The sequence below is a fragment of the Pogoniulus pusillus genome, chromosome 19 (genome assembly GCF_015220805.1).
Source record: "Pogoniulus pusillus isolate bPogPus1 chromosome 19, bPogPus1.pri, whole genome shotgun sequence".
NCBI lineage: Eukaryota > Metazoa > Chordata > Aves > Piciformes > Lybiidae > Pogoniulus > Pogoniulus pusillus.
This window is the reverse complement of record NC_087282.1, coordinates 10,284,446-10,308,608: the sequence shown is the minus strand read 5'-3', so window position 1 is coordinate 10,308,608 and position 24,163 is coordinate 10,284,446. Positions and strand designations below refer to the sequence as shown.

The window sequence follows — 24,163 nt, the reverse complement described above, 5'->3', positions numbered from 1 at the left end:
GGGTTATTGTTACTGGACTATTGTTAAACCTTACAGATTGCCAGATCTTGTACAAGTCTTGAATATCAGCCATTTAGATTAACTACTACATCAGCTTCTGTAGTGAGACTTGGCATGTTAAAAGACAATCTATTGTGTCTGTAACTGATAAAATGTGTTTATGTACACATACAAAACCATAGAAATTTATTTCTAAGCGTGTAAGGCATTTTCAGTGTTCAGAGGGTCCCTTCTGTGAACAGTCTTGCCATTGTACCTGTGTGATAACAGAAGAAAAGGGCATGATCTTTTTTTAAGAGGCCCTGTGTGACTTGGACTATTTTAATAGTTATTTTGCTGGACAGCTAAATGATTGCATCAGTCACATCAAACAGCTGTAACTGAGCATACAGAGATGGCAATGCAGAGTGACCTTTTAGTTTGCTCATCATTAAGCTTAAGTTAGTAGACCTTTCAACCTGATGCAGATTTTTCTTCAAGGCACCCTGCTGTACTTTTTCTGGTTAAACTCTTGAAGCATTACCTATTTTAAGAATCTATTGTGCCCTGAAGGTATTGTGACATTTACTAATTCTTCCTCCTGCATTTTGCAGACTTTATGGCTGTCTCAAACTGTGCTGGACTTGAAGTACATAAGGCTTGTTTTTGAACTATAACTCAAAATAAACACAATAAATCAAATTGCACTTAGCACTTTGACTCTTTCTCACTGTTCATGCGTCTGTGTTGTTCAAAGGCTATTTAAATGCCTCCTCGTCAAAAGCTTTAAAATGGCATATAAAGATACTTTGCATGCTTCAGAGTATTCCTCTCCCTTGTTTCTTTCCCTTCTGCTTTCTGGATACAATTTTCAGCCCTTTACAAGCATGTTGTTTTATGAAATAAGTTTTGCTTTAAACTGCAGTCAGCATACTTTATGAAAAAAAAAATCTCTGTAACAGTTGTCTATTATATCTTTATAAAATTATTCATTTACGTTTTGCTTTTCTAAAATCACAGGTAAAAAAATCATAGAATTAATAATTTTTTTAAAAGGAGATTTGTTATAAGTTCCCACTCTCACCAAAAAAAAAACAAGTCTGTAGTCAAGGACTTGTCAGTGTGAAGCTAATGATTTGGCTTGATGATCTTGAAGGTCTTTTCCAATCTAAGAAATTCTGTGAATCCTGTGATTCTGTGAGATGGCTTTCTCTGTCTGAAGCCTAACTTCCAAACAAGTGAGTAAGCTCAAGTGCAGGCTCTCTTTTATTTACTTAGGGTTTTCTTTGTTACTTTCTATTGAGATGTTAGGTTGGAAAATGGGAGGTATTTGCTGATTGATTATTTTCATTTCTCGTAACCAGCTGATGAGATAATTTAAATGCCTCCAAAATGTCATTTATTCTTTAAGTTCACATCATTGTTTCCTTGAGTATCACTGCAAGAGAAATACTTGGACATCAGCAAGAATCAGTGTCAATGTTCATCAGGGTCTCAGGGATGTTTTGTAGGAAATGCTGTCCAGAACACATAAAGAGAATAGAAACAAAAAAGGTAATATGTCCCTTGACCAAAAGAAGCTATGCATTGTGTGCTATGAAATGGGATGCATTCTGCTTTTGGTGGACAGTGGACTAGGTGTTTCTGATTTTCTTTGTTTGATTTTAAAAGCAAGCCAAATTCCCTGGCTTTCAGGAGTCAGAGCCAAAAACAAGAGGTGGGTGATATTTAAAAGGCCACTGTGCCCGGTGAATCACAAATAGGTGTAAACTGTTCACACACTGACTTTGTTATTTGTGAAGATGAAACTAGTTCAAGCGTGAAAAAATATTCCCTCGGATGAAATTGAAGGAGCTTGTAGTTAAAACTGTTTACATAGAGCAAAACATAATTCTAAAGGACATTGCCAGCTTTGGGCAAAAACTATCTGATGGATTAATGTTATTTTAGTGGCATTAAGGATGTATTTTCCTAATCATTTTCTCTGACAGCAAAATCTGTGTAAGTTCCTACTCTCTCCCACTCCAGACAGAGGCTCCTGACTAAATTCAGAGTTTCCTGGGTTGTATGGCAGAACTAGTTTGGGAGTGGTACTGGAAACTAGATTTGTAGAAGGGAAAAAGGGTTGGGAAGAAAGCTGAGGTTTGTTTTATGCCACAAAACATTGTTTTCAAGGCTGTGAGTAACTAAGGGGAGAGGCACGACTCTAAAGTCACTTCTGTGTGACAGTGAAAAAGATGACCCAACAACCCTCATCTTTATTAGCAAATCAAGTCCTCTGTGTTCAGAAGATGCTTAAGGCCAAGATTTCTCCCTGAATGACTTGCTTGTTTTTCTGCACTCTCAGCAATGACCTGTCCTGAGCCTCCTCCTCCACCTTACACACAGCAAAGCCATCCTTGCCTTATCCCTCCCTCTGTCACTTCAGTCTGGAGCAGGGTTAAGAGCAGAATTTAAATTACAAGCTCTTCCCAAGCATCTTTGTATGCAGTTTCTTTACTTCTTCCTATCTACCCAAGTGAATGCAAATGTATTTTTCAAGCTTTGCGTTCACACGCATTGTATGGGCTGAACAAATGGGCTGGTTTGGTCCCACTCCATCAGGATAGATAAAAAGCCTGACTGTCTCCTTTCCTATTCAAGATATGGAGCAGCATGGAGAATGGTGAGAAGCTTATCTAATATCCATCAACATTTCTTGAGGAAAGGCTGCAATAGACATGTTCTGAAAATGCTGAGAGGGAGAAGCATGTAAAAATGAGTCTGATTTTGCCTGCAAATCAAATAGAGCTAAAGTAGACTAGAGCTGGTTTGGCATGGAGAAGTTGTTGATGGAGAACTGAAAAAAAAAACACAACCCAAATATTCTGTGTGAATAGTTAACCTTTTTAGTCACAGAATATATAGTATGAAAGTGGGATAAGTTGAAAAAGAAATGAGACTTACCTTGTCTCTTCTGTCCTGTACACTGCAGGAGCCAGTAAAGTACAGTCATGGGAAATCATATTCTTCTATTGTGAAATCAGGCAGGGTCAACATATTTAACCAGCCCTTTATTGTGTCTTATGTTTCAGACTCTTGCTGATAAAAGCATAAATAAATGACAAGGGCATCTAGTGACTGTTCCTTAGCTAAAAGAAATGGTGAAACACAGCCATAAGACTGTCTTTGTTACCTAGAATTCATGTGGTATCTGGCTTGTGTCAGAGTTGAGAAAGTGCAGCAGAGATTTTTTTCGTTCCTTCTCAGAATAGATATGCTCAGAAGTTCTCAGTTGCCCTGTTCATACTTTTATATGCAGCTCATTTTCAATTATCAGTGCAGAAGTTGGAGTATGGCATCAGTGTTATCTTAAAGAGAATATTAACGTGGCATAGGCCTGGTATGTTGGAGAAGAATAACTGATAGATAATGTATTAAGGAAATTAATAACTGACAAAGAAGTCAGAGAACACAGGAGGATTGTGAGCAATTGATATGAAACAGTTTAACTTTCGAAACAATGCACTAACCAAATGAGACTTAAAAGCACAGAACAACAGTTCACACTGCTCAGTGAAGCTGGAGAAGTGTAATTTTCCAGCACAGTGTAGCTTGAGTTCTGCAGTGAGCAAAAGGCAGGCAGGCTGCCAAGAAACCAGACTGCATGGCAGAAGTCAGTAAATGGGTAGGTGTCCATAAAGAGCAGTCTTACGTTATCTTTAAGATTAGGTAACTAGATAAACCTGTTTAACACCAAAAGGAGCAGAGAAGAATCTGTTTATATTTGTGAAAGATCTCTAGGAGAAAGGATTACTGACTTGCTGAAAACTTTTTGGATGAGTATGTTATTTAAAAGACAGGAGGGGTCATGCCTGAAGTTCTGAAGGAAGGACTACATTTCTAGTGTAGTCAGCATATTGCTATCATTTTGCTTTCTTAGCTTTTATGTCTATGAAAAGGTTTTTATTCACATTTTGTATGTTGGCATTAGCATTTGGATATAGCTATTTTTGAATCAAAATAGTAGTTGAAAACTCATGGAAATATCTCTCTCGCTTAACTCATTCTTCTGTTACCTAACTTGGAATTATAGTGTAAGTTAATTTCAACTACAAGAGCTAAAAAGACAACATACAAAAAATTAACTGGTTTGTTTTTTCTTTTAATATGTAAGCAATTATAGGATTGTGAATTGGTGATCTCAAGAGCATTTTTAGTACAAACAGTAGGATAAAGACATCTTGGTGGGTAGAAAGAGCTTAACTTCTTTTTTAGCTCTAGATTGTTCATTTTTCTTTCAAAACCAAGTGGAATTATTATTTGAAACTTCTGCAACTTGCATTGAGGAATCATGTCATGTTCTTGTGTTCTCTAGCATCTGTCAAGCCAGATCTGGTCTTATTTTTAATTCAGATCATAGCTTTTTTAGGGCTCTCTTCATAGTGCATTATACGGGCTATCAGCACTGTCACGCCTTGTAAGGAAGGGTTTGTAGTTAGGGAGAAGTGGAAAAGCTTGACCTGATGTGACGGTTTGGTGTGCTAGTTTCAAGCTAACTAGAATGTTTTGGTGAGAAGGATTAGATACAGGCTGTGAAAGGAAAACAGTGGTGGTGTTTACTTCTCTGATAGGCTTGCTGAGATGTATAAGAACAAGAATCAAAACATAGATAGGGCACGTCTTCTGTTGGGGAGCTCCAAGCTGCATCTCTCTCTCTCTCTAACCTCACCCTCTGTTTCTTTGACTAATCCACTTTGCTTCCTAACCCCCCTGGCCAAACCTCCATTCTTCCTTGGGACTGGGGTAAGGTTGAGAGAGGGGTAGGGGGAAGGTGAAGGGATGGTTGGGAGCCATTCCTGGGGACTCAGATTTCTAGGAGGGGAGTTGTGTTTCTGTATTATCTTTTACCTTGTCTATTTCTGTATATAACTGTATATACTGTAAATATCTGCTTGTATATTGTGCTAAGCTGTAAATAATAAGCTTCATTCAGTTTCCAGAGCCAGCTGAGTCTAGTCTGAGTGATTTTGAAAGTTGGGGGGGGATGGATAACACCCAAACCGTCACATTTGGGGATTACCCATGTCCCATCCGCCTCACAAATTCACCAGACCAGACTCAGTTGGTTGGAAGTTAAGGAAGCTATATTTACAGCTTAGCACAATTTACAAGCATATATATACAATATACACAAACGTTTGCAGTTATGGAAAAGTTAAAAGTAATACAGAAACACAAAGTCCCTCTAGAAACATTGAGACTGAAAGGGGACTCCTGACTCAAATCTCTTCCCTCTCTTTCCCTTCTTTCAGAAATAACCAGATCAATCCCTGTGTATCTCATGTGATAAATCTGGAGAGATGTGAGCTGAGATGTCAAAAAGACAAGAAGGTTAGAGAAGAAAGGTTTAGGTCAGATTAAAGAGTTAAGGCAGATGCAACCACACACATCACCAGAGAGAACAAGTGAGAACTGAGAAGTGTTTGAGAAGTAAGTGTCTTATCTATATTTTGACTTGTTGCATTTCTCAGCAGAAGAATCAGTGATAAAGGGTACTGTTGTTTGTTTTTCTTTCTTCTCACAGGTAAGGATTTAATTTATCTCAGTAGAATATACCAATTAGCCTCAAACCAGTACAACTGAGAAAGGGGTTCTGGAAGAGTTGTATTTATATTTGTGTAACTGCTTTGAGCTCCTTGCAGTTCTTTCAGAAGGAGTTGCATTGATGGGATAGAGATGCATTGGTTGATTTTGTAAGCAAAATAGATCAGGATTTGTGGAGTGGTCAGTTGTTAAATGTTTGGAGTTCCACTAACCTAAGGGAGTCGTGCCTGAAACAGCACAGGAAGCCCTAGAAAATGTCACTCCTCAAATACAGCTATTAATAAATAGAAACTATTTTGAGCTCTTTAATGAAAACTTGTTGCCCTCTCACACCATTAACTGCTTCTGTACTTTTATTGTTTATGTGAACATAAGGGGTCAAATCCTACCTTATGTGAGCACCAAGGTCTCACATTGAATCATAATGGAGTCGTCTGTGCTCAGCCAAGAAAGAAATTAGACTCCTAAATTCCTAGAAGTTATTATATTTTACCTCAGTCTCTGCCATGTATAGCCTAAATTACTTTCTTGTATGAATCCTTTTAATAAGCAACACTTTCACATTCACATAACCTGCTTATGCCTTTGTGGCAAATAATTTATAGTAAAAGTCACATGCAGGCTCTAGTTATTCTCAGCTGGGGTGTGTAGAAAAGTAACAGGTAGCAATGAATTCATCTCTCTGGGCTCAGACAGGAACTTTGTCTTTAATTTTTATACCACAAAGGTGCAGGTGGTCACAGAAGACTTCAGCCTTTGCCAGGCGGTCATAGAGGAGTGATGTAGTTTTAAGTTTTCCTCATAGCATATTCAATTCCATTTAAATATTGCAAAATGCTGAATTGTAAATGTTAACCTAGCCATGAATAAAAAATGCTGATATTTTATTTAATCAAAAAATAATTATGGATAGTGTGCCTTTATTGTATTATTTAAGGTATTCCATTTTACATGTAGACTACAAGTTATTGCAGAGAGTTTCATATATATATATATATTTATATATATAAAGAGAATTTGGTTTTGCTACATAAAAAAATATGGAAAAAAGGCTTTTGCAGGCTACAAGGAAAATTGTTTGCTTTCGAGTAGGGCTGTCAATTGGATGTGGAAAAAAACTTCTGTAGCCAGTTTATGTGAAGCAGCAGGAAATGTATGTTTTTCAGGTGTGTTATCCAGATCCTGCTCTGAACAAATTCCTTTGCCAAAAAGATAGATTTCTCTTTTTTTACCTGTCTTTGAATTCATTACTTTCTTGTTCTGTGCAAAGAATAAAGCATCTGTGCATGGGAGATGTAACTTCCAGTATTTAAACTGCTGATAAAACTGAGAAGTGGAGGGTGGGGGTGAGGCAAACACATTCCTACTCCACTCTTTAATAAAATATTGTAAGGAATAGCTAGAAAGCTTCCCCTTTGACTTTCATCTGTCAGGTTTTGATTGTAACTTCGTAAAGGAATTAGTATTGACTTCTCTCCGGCAGTTTTGGGGAGGAGGTGAAGAGCCTTCTCTCTTGACGTTCAGTATGTTTTGTCAAATCAAATACTTCCATTTGAAGTGCGAAATGAAGGCTGATGTCAAGAAATGCCTTCAGCACAAGCTGGTGCTGGTCTCCCGCGACTTCCTTCTTTCTTAAAAGTATCAGATTAGGTTGTAAAATGATGGCAATGTGGCTGGACATAAACACATTTATTGCAGGCTCAGCAGCCATTACATATCATTAGTGAAAGGAGGCAAGGGGCGAGGGGACCACTTGGATGTCAGTTTGATTCTTTTTAAGGACAAATGCATTTGTAGGAGAAGATGCTAACTTGATGACTGCTTGTATACTTGAAGTTCAGAACCTATTACTGTCTTGATTTCTTGGTCCTGTTGGTAACCTTACAGTCAACTTTCAAAGCAAATGCAAGTTGCTAGAGCAGTAGTGTTAATAGGGGAGCTGAGAATAGGACATTTTAGAAGTTGCTTTAAATTATATCATTTATGAAGACTGTGGTTTATTAGCATCAGACCAAATCTGTTCAAAATGTGAATAGGCCAGCAAAATAGCAGGCACAATTAAAGCAGGCAAGCATGTCTTTTATATCAGCAAATCTGTCCTCTCTGACATGGAATGTGTTTTTGTTAGAAGTTCCAATAACATGTGTAGTTGTGAGAAGACAGGCACATTCTCTGTGCTGTGAGGTTTTTTCCCTTACTGAAGCAGACTTAGTTTATTTACTCTCTGAAATTTGTTTCATCCTTCTGATCCATAAGATACATCTTTTTCACTGTACATGAGATACTGTAAAGGGCACAAATCACAAGTTCATGGGGAAAATATCTGAAGAAACGTAATTTTATTGCAGTGGGTCTCTGCTGCTTCTTTGTGGCTGTTGCATGATCTGACTTTCTTCCAGGATCTGACTCATCACATCACATATCTTACTCTTTTTTTTTTTTTTTTAAATTTTTCTAGTTTTATTTCATGAAGTACTTTCAGTTGTCTCATTTGGTTTAAAACAAATCATACATTCATGTCCTAAATGTTCCACTAGTTGGAATAATTAAGTTGATCAGGTCTGGGAGCATTGGAAGGAAAATAACAGGGTCACTGAAGCATTCAGGCTCTAATGGGAACCTGAGTTGGTTCAGATACCAAATCTAATAATTGCTTTACACCTGTATACACACTCCCAGTGAGGAAGTTCACGTTAAAAGTCTAGTGGTACACTTCTCAGTACTCTGTTTCAAGGGAGTCTTAGTATTGTTTTTGAAAGGCTAAGTTGTTTCGACTTTTAACTTTTATGTTGTTGCTGGTTTTGTGTATCAGCTGTAGTTTAGCTGATTACTCATCTTTATGCACCAGCAAATATTTTCACATGAGAATTTCTTAGCGGAGGTACAATATGAGTAATTCACTACAAATCTCATTTAATAGCAATCAGAAAAATGTGAAGGCTCTCATCTGAGTTTCACTGCTTTGAAGCAATTTATTAGCCAAATAAAACTCCAGTGTACACAATTTAGCAATACTCAGGCTCTGAGATTATATATGATGGTGTGACTAGCATAGCATAAGCGTTGTAGGGATATGAGTGCTGCTGAAAAAGGCAACTTCATAAGAGTGAGGTAGAAATCAGTATTACTTTGTGAGGTGGTATGAGGAATGAAGAAATAATTATAACTTCTCAGCTCAACTGAATTCTGTGACAAATCTTTATGAATGCCGGTGGTACAGGCTGTCACAGAAATCCAAGTACATTTTATCACAATCAAGAATAAAAAAGTACTGACTGGGAAAATAACAGCTATTCAGAGCAGGTTTCAGTAAATTCTAGACTCAAATGCTGGTCACAGTGCTGCTTGTTATTGGGAGAGGATTTGAACCGATGCAATCGTTCCTCTTCATCTTCTTTTTATTTTCCCACCTTTTATAAGTTTAGTTCTCAGCTGAGAATTCAAACTGAAAAAGAAATGGAAAATGGCTGTATATGTGCCTGCATTGTACTGACATGAAGGCCTATTTTCCACTGTAATTTTAAAGGCCAATTACCCTTGGAGGAAAGGAGAAAAATAGATTGATTTGTCTTGTAACCCCTGAGGCAGGCATGTGTTGTCTCAAGCTAAGACTTTTCTGTTGCAACTCCTGTGGAAGAGCTTTCAATGCATATCCCAAGTGATACTGTTAAAAAAGGCAGCAAAGTGAAATTAAAATATTAAATAGATCTTTTAAAGTTTTAAAGAATCTTAGATTATTGGGCCATTCTTTTTTTAGTCTAGAGTAAGCAGTAATAAAATTTATTTTAAACAGATTACTTGAAAATACTTCACAAATACATAGATGTGTATATATATATATATTTCCCCCCCTCAATACTTTACTAGATTCTCTTCATATCTAAATAGGATAAGCATTTATGTTCTTATTGGAATTGTGATACAGATGGTCAACATACTAAGTTTTGGTTGCAAGAGTGTGTTCCCAAACTGTATTGACCATGGTCACAGCTGAATTGTGCTGAGCTGGTAAGCATTGTCAGATGCCATTTAACATGAAAACTTGTCCCAGTATTAATTTTGAAAGCATTTTTGTGTGTAACATATAGACCATAAATGTTTTTTTTTTTCTATTGGTGTACTGCATTTTCATACAAATCAAAGACTGCAATGAACAGTGCCCAGCTTGGCAGGTCTGTGTGGCAGCAGTAAGATTAGACATCTCTTTGTTCCCTTTAGAGCCTTTAGCTCTCTGTATTTGAGACCTGGCTCTGTATTACAGCACTTCTGAATATTAACAACTTGTGTTTAATAAGTTAAAAAGAGTGCAGATACCCACTTGAGCACATGGGCTGATCTAGAAACCTTAAATGAAGGTACTGTGTGTTATCTAAACAACTAACGTCTTTGAAACAAATATTGTCAAACAGAATGTACATCTACATACCAATTTATCTTACCTCGGGTCTTTTGATGTTATGATGATGATTTTGACACAGGAGATGTGTCTACTTTGTTCTTAGGAGGAACCATACAGTTTTGAGGTTTTTACAGTTCTCCTTAATACCTTTTCTTCATCCTCAAAATTTTCTTACTAGACGCACAGACCCATTTATTTGCTTTATCCTTACTTCTTCTGAAGCCTCTTCAACACCTTTTCTATGTATCAATATGTTGGTAAACATCCCATATTACCATGTTTATCAGGTCAAGAACATACTTTTAAGTTACTGTAAGATCACCACATGATACCTTCATAATTAACATGTTTCTGTTGTTACGTGCTGTCACGGTTTGAGATCTTTAAGATAAGATAGCAACAACAAAGGAAAGCTGTGCTGTTTCTTTGGCCTGAGGGCAAGTTTCTTTTCACCATCGTGGCAGCCTATAGTGTGCAGCCTACCCTAAGTGATCCTGCTTTGACAGAGGGGTTAGACTCAATGATGTCTGGAGGTCCCTTCCAACCCCTAACATTCTGTGATTCTTTATATCCTCAGATTATCACTAAGTTTTATTCTGAAAGCCTGGGATTTGACCTAAACCAAAATAAAGCAGACATTATAGAATTAAACCTCATAGCTTAAAATCTCAGTGCTGTATTTGATGCTGAAATAACCATTTCAGCTGTCATTTAAGTTTGGTTGTCAGCCTGTGTACTTAAGAAATAAAAGTTAGGAACAAGGATGTTGTGCCACTTAATCTTTTCTCATTTTTGGTTACAAATATATCACATCCAAATGAATGTAAAGTGACCCAATGTGATGGTTACAAAGGATCTAGTGGAATTTTTTTGCCAGGCTTGTGGAGGGTACCCGTTGAAATGAGTGTTTATAATACTAAAAGAGCCAAAGAAAGTAGATGAACTTTTATCTTTCCCTTATCTCAGTTAGAAACTGTTTTATTTACCTGTCTTATCTATTTGCAATAAAGATCTTTTGGGAAGTGCTGTCTCTGACAGAGAATTCTTACTGCAGTCTTACTTTGGCTACATTTCTCCCGTGCCTGTTTTTTACCACTGCTGGGGTTTAGTTATTTTTTTATATAGGCCACACATTTTGAAAGATCTATTTGAAATCAAATCTTACAGAGGCAGACTGAATCTTAACAGAATTGTGGTTAGGGGAGCTGCTTCTCCCAGGGTGCTGGTTCTCAAAAGGGTTTTGTTCTAGAGGCCAGCAACAATTTTGAAGCTCTTAATTTCTTTGACTTTCTCAGCTGGTGTTCTCTAATCATGTCACAGGAACAGGCCAGGTAATGTAGGGAACAGTGTTGGACTGGAGCTGTTAAAAAGGTGCTGGAAGTTGATGGGCTTCCCTGCTGCTTTACACTTAGATCAGTTCTTCTTTTCTCTTATACTCTGTCAGATCCTATTTCCAAAAAGATTTCCCTTTCCTTGTGGGGGACCTATGCTGATGAAGGCGCTGGGGTCAGTAAAGCAAAGCAATAAAGTTTATTCTTGTCATGGGTTGCTCTTTAATGTAATCTATAATACCCTCTTCCATCCAGTGACATTGTAACTTGGCTTCAATTTTCCTTATATATAGATGATTTAAACTGGAAGCTACCCAGCCTAAATTGATTCACATTTATTCCTACTTGCTCCAGTTTTAATCAGCGACACTGTACAGACAATATTAAGTATCTCTGTGAGGAGAAAAGCGACACTGGTGAAGCACAGGTAAAGCTTAGAAAAGTACCTTTTCCTAAAGTAGAAATGCTTATGTCATCAGTATCATAGCTGCAGACTTGGAACTGTCATCTGTTGTGACATCCATTTAGAATGTTTTCAAATGGCCAGCTTACTTGGGTCTCGTAGAATCATTCCTTGTTTAAGGGAAATGCGCTGGAACAGGCTGCCCAGGGAAGTGGTGGAGTTGCCATCCCTGGAGGTGTTTAAAAGGAGAGTAGATGTGGTGCTTGAGGCTATGGTCTAGTGATGAAGGATGCTGGGATGAAGGTTGGACTGGATGATCCTGGTGGTCCTTTCCAACCACTGTGATTCATTGTGATTAGATGTTGTGCTGAGAGATTTGGTTTAGTCAAGGACTTGTCAGTGTGAAACTAGTGACTGGACTTGATGAGCTTGAAGGTCTGTTCCAATCTAAGAAATCATGTGATTCTGTGAAATTATCTTGCTCCTCTGATTGTTTTCCATGTTCTATACATTTGTGGTGCTTGCTGAAGTACCCTGGACTGTATGAGAGTTTTCCCTTGGGTTGCTCATGAAAATAAGAAGCATTCCCCTAGTTTTTCCTGGTGAGCAAAGTTTTACATGAATGAATAAATAAATGTTTGATGCTAATGGTCTCCTTGGTGCCCAAAGGCATAGGCCATACAGATTCCATTGCAACATGCATTTCTGAATCTGGTGCAAAGTCAGAATTCTTTCCAAAATTGTAAGCATTTTATTGTCTTCTGAGTGTTCTACTTCTTTCATGTGGTCATTTTCAAGTCAACTCAAACCAGTATCTTCTTTCTCTGGGCATTAAACACTTTGTGATTGTCAGCTGTGTGAAGGTTGCTTGGTTGGAGGGAATAGAGGGGAAATTTAAAAAAATAATAATAAAGGAAAGAGAAACTATTTAGTGTTTCTGGAAGTTCATGTTGTGAACTTGTGAAATAAATTAGCAGTTCAGAGTTCTCCATAATAGGGCTTGAGCCCTCCAGCCCTACTGTGCTCAGCTACTGGCTGAGCACCCAGTGCTGTACACTACCCCTCTTCTAGACTCAACATTTTGGCACTGTTTTAATCTTTTGTTGATGTGATTAATGTAGTATGTCTTAACTAAGAATCATAGAATCAGTCAGGGCTGGAAGGGACCACAAGGATCATCCAGTTCGAACCCCCCTGCCATGGGCAGGGACACCCCACCCTAGAACAGCCTGGCCAGAGCCCCATCCAGCCTGGCCTTAAACACTTCCAGGGACAGGGCCTCAACCACCTCCCTGGGCAACCCATTCCAGCCTCTCACCCCTCTCATGCTCAACAACTTCCTCCTCACATCCAGCCTGAACGTACCCATCTCCAGCTTTGCTCCATTCCTCTTAGTCCTGTCACTCCCCGATAGCCTCAAAAGTCCCTCCCCAGTTTTTTCATAGGCCCCCTTTAGACACTGGAAGGCCACAAGAAGGTCACCTGGGAGCCTCCTCTTCTCCAGACTGAACAGCCCCAACTCTTTCAGTCTGTCCTCTTGGGAGAACTTAAGATATTTTCTAAAATACCTGTTGTTCAGGTATGAGGGTCCTGTGCCCACTGTCTTTGAAGGAGGCAAGATAATTACTGCCACAACTACTCCTCAAAACTCACTATTCTTTTTAGCCTATTTTTCTACAACATCTGCATGCAGATTAATGTTTCAACCTTTTTCTTTTATAGAAGGGAAAAAAATTGTTCATCTGTACTAGCAATGTTTGGTTGCTGGTTTTGTGGGATTTTTTTGGTGATTTTAGGAGTTAGCTGTTTCTGGGTTGTGGGGTTGTTTTTGTTTTGTTTTTTTTTTTTTTGTAATGCTAATCAAGAGGTGCTGCAATTATTTGCATTTGGGAGGAACTTACTCTTCCTGATGAGCACTCTAAGTCTGTAGGGAAATAAGATTTCAAAATCAATCTGGTGTTTGAATTGACTGTTGTAATTAAAGCACAAAGAAACACTTGTAATGCTTTAAATGTCCTAAGAAAACCCCACTAATCCTGGAGAATTAGTTAGCTAAGGTACCAAACCCAAGGTAGCAATTTACAATACAGTTATAATTTTAATATAAGGTATGTCAAAGAGAGAACTTTTTTGGTGGTTGTTACGGGATAATAATACGTATTCCAATCCATTACCTTTGAGGGATGGTTTTGTAGACTCTGGCTTTTTCTATTATCAGATATCTCAGTGCCATGACTAGTCTGTTTGATTACACAGCATCTGTATTATTCCTAGCATTGATTGCTCATAAAAAAAGTAAGGTTTATAATTAGGACAGCACAAAGTTACTACCTGGAAGAGTGGATAAGAAGAAAGTGAAATGGAAAAGTCACTTAACCTTAGTATTGCAGTTCTGCAAAATTATCATTTGTTTTTCTCCTAATATAACTGAGGTTTATGTTAATAACAAGCCAATAAATCTATAGCAGCTGTTGAAACATCTCTTTTAATAACAGAACTAATGAAGGTGCAGAAAGGAAAGGAAACTGCAGAGTACAGTTTTTACAAAAATACTTTCCCCTACAAATGTGTTTTTAATTGATAGCAATTTCCATACATGATATGAGAGAAGGGTGAAGCTGTCAAATTCCATACAACTAAAATACATTGTCTTGAAATGACAGTTTAGGGATTTACTTTATGGCATATTGGCATCTATTTATTGGCCTTACTAAGCTTACTGTGATTTGGCTTTGTTTTTTTCAACGCATATCAGTGTGTTTATGTAGTGAATAATATCTATGCATCATAAGCACCTCTACAGAGATCTTGTGTGTTGTAGATATTATTTATTCCCATCTTGGTACTATACTGAGTGCAAGATGACTTGAGCAAGTAATTGTTATTATAACAAAGTCCATAAATTTCTCCTAGTGGAGGTGTAAAGTTTGTATGGCCAAGATTACATTCCAGTTTTATACACACTAAAAAGCAGCTACTAATGTGATTTCTTAGCATTTAATTGGTATCTTTACTTCATTTGAATTCGGTGCAGCCAGCTTCAAAGATGAAGAGTATATAATAAAAATATGCTTTGTTTTCCTTTTTATTCCTTTTATTTCCATTTTATTCCTCTACCTTTTACTGCTATAAGAAAAAGTCCATTGAGCTGATGCGAAGGCCACTTTTAAGTTCACGTGTTCATTTCTGAGAAGGATTATAAGGTCTGTAATAAAAGCTCTGCAGATGCTTCTTAAAATGCCCTATTTCTAAAGGAGATGGACTTCTGACATAAAGAAAGAAACAAAGTTCTCATCTGCATGGGTAGATGGGTTACCCAGAAGGCACAATTGGTACACAGAGAAAGCATTACCATCTTCTCTACTAATTTTTACATCCTTCTGAATTGTACACCTGAGCCTTTTGGCAATGATTTTTGACTGAATTTTAAATAATCTTAGCTTACTGCTGCTGCCTTTTATTTTCCCTTTCCTACCTCCACCCCCACTGCAACACAAGTGAATAGTTTTACCATTTATTGATGTTATACTCAGTTTTCTGCTGGTATTGTCTTGTTTACAAGCCAGGCTTGCTTTGTGTTCTATTCCATATGGTCTGTAGCATTACAAAAAAAAAACTAAGGCAAATCCAGCTGTTGGAGGTAACTTCCGGTGAAGGTGTCAGGAATGTCCTGATTTTAATTTTTTGTTTGCTTCAGTCACTAAAATACCAGCCCAGTCTGGTTTCAGATCCTAATATGAAACCCTTTATTTTAACCTAATGAAGGTGTTTATGCATAAGCAGCATTTACACTCAGTATAGGAACTAGCCACACCATTGTGTGTGTCTGTGTGTGTATAATCTACTCATACTAATGAATACATTAGATACATTAGAATCATAGAATCAACCAGGTTGGAAGATACCTCCAAGATCATCCACCCCAACCTAGCACCCAGCTCTAGTGCTATGGTCTAGTTGTTTGGCTAAGTGCCCCATCCAGGCTTTTCTTCAACACTTCCAGAGACGGTGACTCCACCACCTCCCTGGGCAGCCCATTCCAATGCCAATCACTCTCTCTGCCAACAACTTCCTCCTAACATCCAGCCTAGACCTCCCCTGGCACAACTTGAGACTGTCTCCTTGTTCTGTTGCTGCTTGCCTGGCAGAAGAGACCAACCCCCACCTGGCTACAACCTCCCTTCAGGTAGTTGTAGACAGCAATGAGGTCTGCCCTGAGCCTTCTCTTCCCCAGGATAAACAACCCCAGTTCCCTCAGCCTCTCCTCATAGGCTTTGTGTTCCAGGCCTTTCACCAGCTTTGTCACCCTTCTCTGAACACATTCCAGCATCTCTCTTTTTTTAACCAGATGTAAATGTGAATGCACAAACACATAAATAAGAATGCTTGCAAAGTCACTGTTGAATGAATCAAGTTTCTTTGGAAAGAAGAAGAAAGCCTTTCTATTACCTTCCAAATTTTTCAGATACTCTAAAGCTTTATATGTTGGTAGTAACTACAACTAAACACCATTTTTATCATGAGCTAAAATATTTATCATAGTCTTATTTATAAAAACATGTCATTTTTATCCTACTTGCATTTATTTTAGACTCACTATGAAGCACTGTAAGCTTTGCAGCAACTGCTGCCATTATTTCTTACTGGTAACGATGGCATCTTTATACCCCAACTTCCTTGATTAGAAGAACCTTGTGACTCCTTCCAGTGTCTCTCGAGTCTTCTGGATTTTGTATTCCCGTATCAACAAAATAGAATTGTTTCTATTTAAAATCTGGGAATCATTTACAAGAACAGATTACTTCTAATAATTGGAAAAATACTTTATCATCAGCTGAAGAAGAAAATGGCAGTGTGTTGAGTTTTTAGAGTTTTGTGTTTTCTTTAAGTCCCAGCTCTGCAGTTGTGCAATTACAGGAGAATCTGAACTGTCATTTGCAGAATGTGTTTGTCTCTATCCTGATGACAAAAAACAACCAAAAAACCCCAAACCCAGAAAACAGTACATCTATTAAAAAGAAAAGCCAACAAAAAAAAAAAAAAATCACACACAACAGTCCTTGGACTCTCTTAATCCTTTTTCAACCTGTACAGTTAACAGTCTTGAAATTATGTCAAGAGATAGTCCACTGGTGAAGGCACTTCTCCCCCTGAGAGCAAGTATCGCTAGGCTCTTAACTATTCACTGTTAGCAGGGGAACAGCAGCACGTTGGAGTTGATAACTTTGCTTCTTGGGTTTTAGACAGCATTTTTGTGCTTTAATTTCCAGTGCCTAGTGACACTGCAACCAGTGTAGAGATTTATTCCCATGCAAAACAGATTGACTTAGGGTAATTTGAATACTTTATGCATGGATAGATTCATTAGGAAGAGGAGGCAAGGCAGAACTATAAAAAGAACTAATAATCTTGCTAAAGGAGCCGTTAATTCCCTATAGCATTGCAGACACTTTCATTGAACAGGGAAAGGGGAGGTTGATTTTGCAGAGCCCATGCAGTCTTATTCAGGCATCCTCGGTTCTTTGTCCAGAAACAGATCATGGAGATGACTTTATATGCCTTCTCAGAGCCTTTAATGTGCTCAAACCATTTCTGACTTAGGAAGAGAACCACAAAGTGGTAAAAGTTGGAAGGGATCTCTGAAGGCCATCCTGGAGATAATGTACTGACTCAAACAGAGAGCAGCAACTTCCATACAACCTGAGAGAGCAGAGGAGGCTAAGTGAGGCCAGGTAATTGTGCAGCAGGACCACATGCTCAAAAGAAAGAGCAAAGGTTTCAAAAACCAATGCAGGGGTTAATTTTCTGCCCCTGTGTGTGTGTGCATGTGTATATTCCTCACTTGAAAATTTTCTTTTCAAGGCATTTCAGAACGTGGCTCTTACTTTGTGATTGTTTTCCTCTGACAGAGATGTATTTATTATTCATTACAATAATTACTGTGTAATATTTTATACTAAAAGTTGTTCACATTGCACAATCAGGAAATGCTTAGGAAGTGGCTGATTTAACTGTTCTATTTTTAACTCCCAAATTCTAGCGAACAGCGTTAGCACTTTCATACTTAGAGCATCTCATAGGCTTTTCACCACCAGGGTGGTCATTCTCATGAAACTTGCAAGGTATTTTACTAGAGCTTCTGTGCACAAATTGTTTCAAAAATGAGATTTTGATTTTATTTTTTTTTGTACCTAGACTTCTGGTTGGTGTGCTGTTTCCAAGGGGACTGTGCTTCAGGATTCTCCTAATGCTTTTATCACCCAGCTCCTCTGATCAAGAAAGTAATTTATTGCTGATTGCAGAACTCTTGAACTCAGTCTGGCAGCTGCAATGCGAAACTTCTCTGATCCAGTCTCCTAGTTACTTATTTACATATCATTTGAAATGATTTTCAGGGCTGTTTGAAAACCTCTTGACATTGCATTATCCATGTTTCAAATCTTCTGGTGATTTATTTTTTCCCTCTCTTTATGTTACAGATAACAGACGAGTCACATTGGAAAGGTCCCGTTCTCGCCACAATGGAACAGTCGCAGCTGTATGATTCTTCTGATGCCAAAGAATTAGTCAATTGTTTTATTTACAATAAAGTGGAAGTACTTTGAAATGAATTTATTGTATAAATTGGCAACAATCATAAAGGAATACTGGGCTTGATTAAATGAGAAGGTGTATAAAGGTTATGTAGTTTAAAAGCTATTGCTGAATAATCCACATACTGTATTTTATTACCCCCAACCACCAAGATATGTAAACAGTGTTAAACAGTAAGATATCTTATTTTCTTAGGTTCTTTTTTTCCCCCTTTTTATTTGGCCTTTCATTTTTTTTTTAAATGCTGGCAACTTACATGAAAGGTGTTGGGGATACAAATTTGTCTGAAAGAATGCAGCTGTGGATTCCATTTGCAGTTCTTGTTTGGACACGGAAGGAAGAGAAGAAATAAAACTGTATGTTAATAAATTCAGAGGTGAGCTGGTCTACATTATCAGAATCTTTTTTGTAACCATTGAAACAAACAAACAAACAAAAAAAAAAACAAACCCAAACCAACACACATAACCCCAGTAAGGTTGCTGAAAATGTAAAGCTTGGTGGATTCAGCTATTTTGACTGCAAATAGGATATACTACATATCTACACTTCTGGTGATACAATGATGTATATATCACTGCTAACAAAATTAGACTGAAACAGAGCATAGTATTTTACCAAAAGTAAATGCTGTCAAGGGCAGGATATGTTTTTAACTTTATCTAAGGAGGGATTTTTCTAATTATGCACTTATATATTCTTTATAAAGATATTGGGGGGGGGGGAATATGATTGTCCTGTTTTAATTATGCTAAAAAATACCTTTGTGTAGCTTTTTAGAGACAAGCTACGTTATGAAGTTATTCAGAACTGCCTCTGAGTTTTTCCTCTGTTTCTCAGGTAAAATATGTAGCGGGATCTCTACTGATGGATTTTAGTGCTGAGGGTTTAGCAGCTGAGAACAAATTTTCTACCAGAGCACTATATAGCAGTGATCAATGATTGCAGCAGTCTGAGTTTTTGGGAAGCTCTTCCCGTTCTACTTCGTATACAGGCCCCTTGCACTGCAGTACCTCAGGTGAGCAGTCAGTTGAGTAGCTGACACTGTGTAATGTTCTGCCACTCAATGGGAAATAATAGTTCCCTTTTCTCCCCAGACTCTAGTTGAATGTACAGTATGTTTGGTGTTCAGGTCAGTCTTCACCATCCTTTTTACTAAAGGTCCATTGTTTGCCTGGATGGGATGGAGGATTTTAAGCAGGAGTTCCAGTGGAACTACTCATATGTTGCTCAGCCATCTTACTTTTAACGATAGCTGAGATGCTGTGTAGTCGATGGCACTTGATCTCAAGTTATTATTGCTTTTCACTGATGGATCAATTACTATGAATACTTCTATTGCCTGATGTTACGGGGAACTTATTTTTAATGTTATAAAAAAGCTACTAGGAAAGTCAAGTGTCACATTGTTTTCTGTGCACAAACTGCTAGCTCTAGAGGAGCATCTGCTACTGATGCATTGTAACTTTGCACTACTGCTTGAGCCAAGCATCTCTGAACAGTAGGTTCTTTTTGCTTCTCCGCTGAGATACTCTTTAACATTATCTGAGTAGTTTGGGATAAAGTCTCACAATTTCAAACTACAATGATTGATATCCAATTATTTTATTAAAAGATACAGCTCCTTTTCAATCTAGTATTGAAAGGATGAATTCTTTTAATTGTCATCAAAGGGGCTTTGTCCTTTGCTATTTCTCTAAACAAAGGAATATGACTGAAGCCTAGTGAAATGCGTGCTGAAAGCTGATATTCTTTCTAAACAGTTTGGGGTTCATCGTGGTTGTAGTAACAAACTGAAGAGTTGTATGGTACTTCAGAAAAAAAATGCATGCTACAGGATTTTATCTCCCTGTTTATCGGTAAGAGATACAAAGAAATAAATCCTGGTTTGTGTAAGGTCAACATCAACCTGGTATTGAAGCATAACTTTTATTTTTTAATGCAGCTGTTCCAGTTAGAGATATAAAAATATACAAAGCCAGTTAAAAAGGATTAGGTTCATAATGTCTCTATCAATTTGTACTTCAATGTTATAATTCAGAGCTTAAACTGAGCAGCACATTGCTGGGATTTACAAGTCCTGGTCTAATCTTTAGAGATGAAAACTCAAACCCACACATCAAAATCTTTATACTGTAGCAGTAATGATTAGTGCACGAGGTGGGTTTTGGGTTTTGTTTTTTTTTCATTTCCATGGGGTTTATTTTTTTCTTTAAAGCTCTGTGAAAGCTGACTACAGATTTTTCACTAACTATATCTTAGAAGAAAAAAAAAAAAAAAGAGAGAGAGAAGGAGAAAAAAAGGCATATCCAAAATACCACCACCACCACCTGATGCTTCTATTTTACTACTATTTTTTTTTGTTTGTTTTCATCTTTGGAACATTTCTGTAATGTAAAGACATATCTGCTAGAACAAAAGTGTCTTTCAAAAGCAAAGTAGTTTAGAGGGTAATTTATGTAAATATAGGGTGCTCGTATTTATGAAGTCTAAACTATTTTCTGAAATGGATGCTGGTCACTTTTGTCTTTTGATAGTTTTTTCAGTCTATATTAAATTGCAGATATTTTTACTGTTTTTTATTATCGCTCTAATTTTCGGCGGTCTCACGTGTTTAGAAGTGTTGGAAGAGTAGCACCTTTTTCAGAAATGCACTTGCCTTATTTTCTAATTTAAAAAGAAAAAGAAGAAAAAAAAAAACAACAACAAAAAAAGGACTATATCAGTTAAATTATATTTGTATTCAAAGTAATCCCAGAAAGAAAATCGCTGGAGGGTTCATACATAAATTTCTTGCTAATTACGTTTCACTATATGTCCTCTGAGACATTACTTTACCCATATACCAGCACATCTGTTTGCATTCACATTTTACCAGTTACAAGTACTGAAGACTCTTCTTTCTTGCTTTTTTTTTTTTTTTTGTTTTATGATGTTACACTGTTTACATTTCTTAGTTTATTTAAAAGGAAGATAAGCAAATCTTTGCAATGAATTGAACTAAATTTGCAATGGACAGGGGAATGAAATGTTTAAATCGTATCCAAATGTACATCTCTCGTTGCTTAACTACTGGCTGTACAGATCAGAAATGTAAAGACACTATATAGGCTTTTTGGGGTCAGGTTTTGCTCAGTTTACTGAGGGGGGGAGGAAAAAAAAAAGTGCAACACAGTTTGTCATGTATGTTTGTGATTCAACAAATAGCCTTTCCCAGCACATAACTGATGTTTGGTTTAAGTGTTAATCATATTAAGAACTGATGCTAAAGCCAAAACAAAATTAGTGCCTCAGAGGGCACTGACAAACAGCTTCAGGAAGTATTCCCAGAAAGACTATTACGTAATGTGCTCTGCTTTTAGGCAACCACGGTCAACACGACAAACGTTACCTAAAACTAACTGTTCTTTCTTGAAATTCCAGAGACAAATGCAAGCATTCCCTTAGTTCTTTTCTGTAATATGCAAATAGTTCTGAATATCTGTATATTTTTGCATTTTTTGTTGTGTGGTATATGTACTACCTCAGGCAAATGCTGTAAAAACCATAATGTTTTCATGGTTTCTATCCAAACCACAGTTCATCAGTGACCTATTTTGAATTCATCCCACAAAAGACAAATGGTTTGCAAAACTGGGAGAATCTGGCTGAGTTTTAGGTTTGGCTCTGGAAATTTTCCTGTAGCTTTCATTAAGAAAACTTTGCAATGTTCAGCTTTTGCATCCCTCAGGCAAATCCTGCTTTGATGGGTGAATTTAATACTTCCTATACTGAGTATGATATAGCTAGTAAATATTTAAAGCTGGTAATAGTTGTGCGGGAGCAAACTTACCTAGATATGTAAATTGCTTCTTATCCATTAAACAAAGGCTTGGCTGAATTATACTTTAATGTTTGCCTTCAAATTGCTGAGAGGTCAGGCATAACAAATGCTAAGTGATAATGCAATGTAAAGCCCACCTCTTAATGTGCCATACTGTATTTGCAAGTTACTCATCTTACAGTAAGTATTGTAAAAAGAAAACAACTCTACATCTCTTCTTCTGCAACAGCTACTCACGTGCCCACGCATGCACACAAAATGTAAATAAATGGAAAGAAAAAATGATGGAAGCAGATAAAGCCAAATCCCTCAGCTTCAGGTGTCTCTGTTTCAGATCCACATACTGCTTCTGTGCACAAGAAAAGGAGCTGTGTAAGCCTGTGAATTCTGCAGTCCTGTAAGCTGTCACTCAGCACCCACTGATGTCATTAAAAAAGAATGGTAAAGGAGAATGATTGGCTCTTGTAGTGCTTCTTTTTAGCACTGTTTGAGGTGATACATATGCCACAGAAAGTGAACAATAATCTATTGCAGTTCAGTCAGTCTGCTGTCATGCACCGTTCGGTTTCCCTTTTGGAAGTCTCATGACTCCTGATGCCAAAAAAACAAAAACACATTTAAGAAAAGAGGAAAAAAAAAAAAGGAGGGTGGGGGGAGGGGGGAAGAAAAGGTGACAAAACTCACACATTTCTATTTTTTAAACAGCTCTGTGTTTGTATGTAATGTTTAAAATAGAAATCTGATGAAATCACAGCCTGGCCACTGTTAATCCATGTATTCTGAAAACTGTAATAAAGCTATACATAACACGATCTTCCTCGCTGCGCCGCTGTTTTACTTCTCCCTAATGGCTGTTACCCAGTGAGTATCATCATCTCCACATCCTGATTTGTTATGTAAAATTAGTATGCTCAATTACATTCCTCTTTTTGTAATGGGTCTCTATTTTGGAGGGGTTTTTTGTTTGGTTGATTTTGGTTTGTTGGTTTTTTTTTCCTCCGGGATGTCAAGTATATTTGACTTGAGTTTGGGAAAGAGATGAGTTTTCCAGGGCAAAAGGACTTAAAAAATAAAATAATCCCAAAAAGTATACAGAAAAAAACCCAAACCCACCATGGAATGGTGATACCGTTTTATTTTTGATGAAAAGCATGTTATGTGGGTCCATATTTATTGTAAGTAGCTGGATTTTGAGTACAGAGCCTTTAAGACAGATGTTTAGATAGTTATTGTTGCTGTTTTCCAAATTACTTGCTTCACTCAGTCACAAAATTGTTTTAATGGAGTGGAAGCTTGACAGACTTGAACTTTCAAGACTGTGTATTGCACTTTGAACAGCTCGGGGATGTCACCATAACAGGCTGAAGTGCACAAAACTAGAGAGAGAGCAGTGAACTCCTGCATTTAAGTATTTAGGTTCTAATGGAATGAAATTCTAATGACTGATGAGCCATGTTGCTACAACACCTCTTAAGTAAACATTGTATGTGGAAGAGAAATGCCAAAGGTTGGTCAGAGGGGCTGCCTTGTTTTTTATAAACTGAAATACAGTTAAAATGCACTATTTAATATATGGTAAAGCACTAGAAGTTCATTTGCTTATGGAATTAACATGAAAAAAAGATGGAAACCTGCAAGTGCCACCTATCAATGTAAATGCTGTGATTGCTTATCGTTAAGAAAAATGTAAGATTGGTGCCTGCCCTTATACCATATATCCTAGTTCTGTACTTTGAAGGAAGTATTCTTGGCTTTCTAGGCAAGAGTCTGGGATTCCAGGTGCCACATCTCTTGACTCCTGGATTCAGTTTGGAGCCCCTTGCTACAAGAAGGACATTGAGGTGCTGGAGTGCATCCAGAGAAGAGCAGTGAAGCTGGTGAAGGGTCTGGAGAACAGGGCTGGTAAGACGTGGTTAAGGGAACTAGGGGTGTTTAGTCTGGAGAAGAAGAGGCTGAAGGGAGATGTTCTGGCTCTCTACAACTCTCTGAAAGGAGTCTGAGGGTGGGTTTTAGTCTCTTCTCTCTAGTATCAAATAATAGCAGAAGAG

General features: G+C 37.5%; 1 protein-coding gene across 1 annotated transcript in view; it reads left to right on the top strand.

Moving 5' to 3' along the window:
• DIAPH2 (diaphanous related formin 2) overlaps positions 1–22,927 on the top strand; it is a 249,982-nt gene extending 227,055 nt beyond the window's left edge. Inside the window, exon 28 of the mRNA XM_064159197.1 lies at positions 18,178–22,927. Within this exon, the coding sequence (XP_064015267.1) occupies positions 18,178–18,242 (65 nt within the window). The 3' untranslated portion in view covers positions 18,243–22,927. The remainder of the gene's footprint in view (positions 1–18,177) is intronic.
• The last annotated feature ends 1,236 nt before the right edge of the window (positions 22,928–24,163 follow it).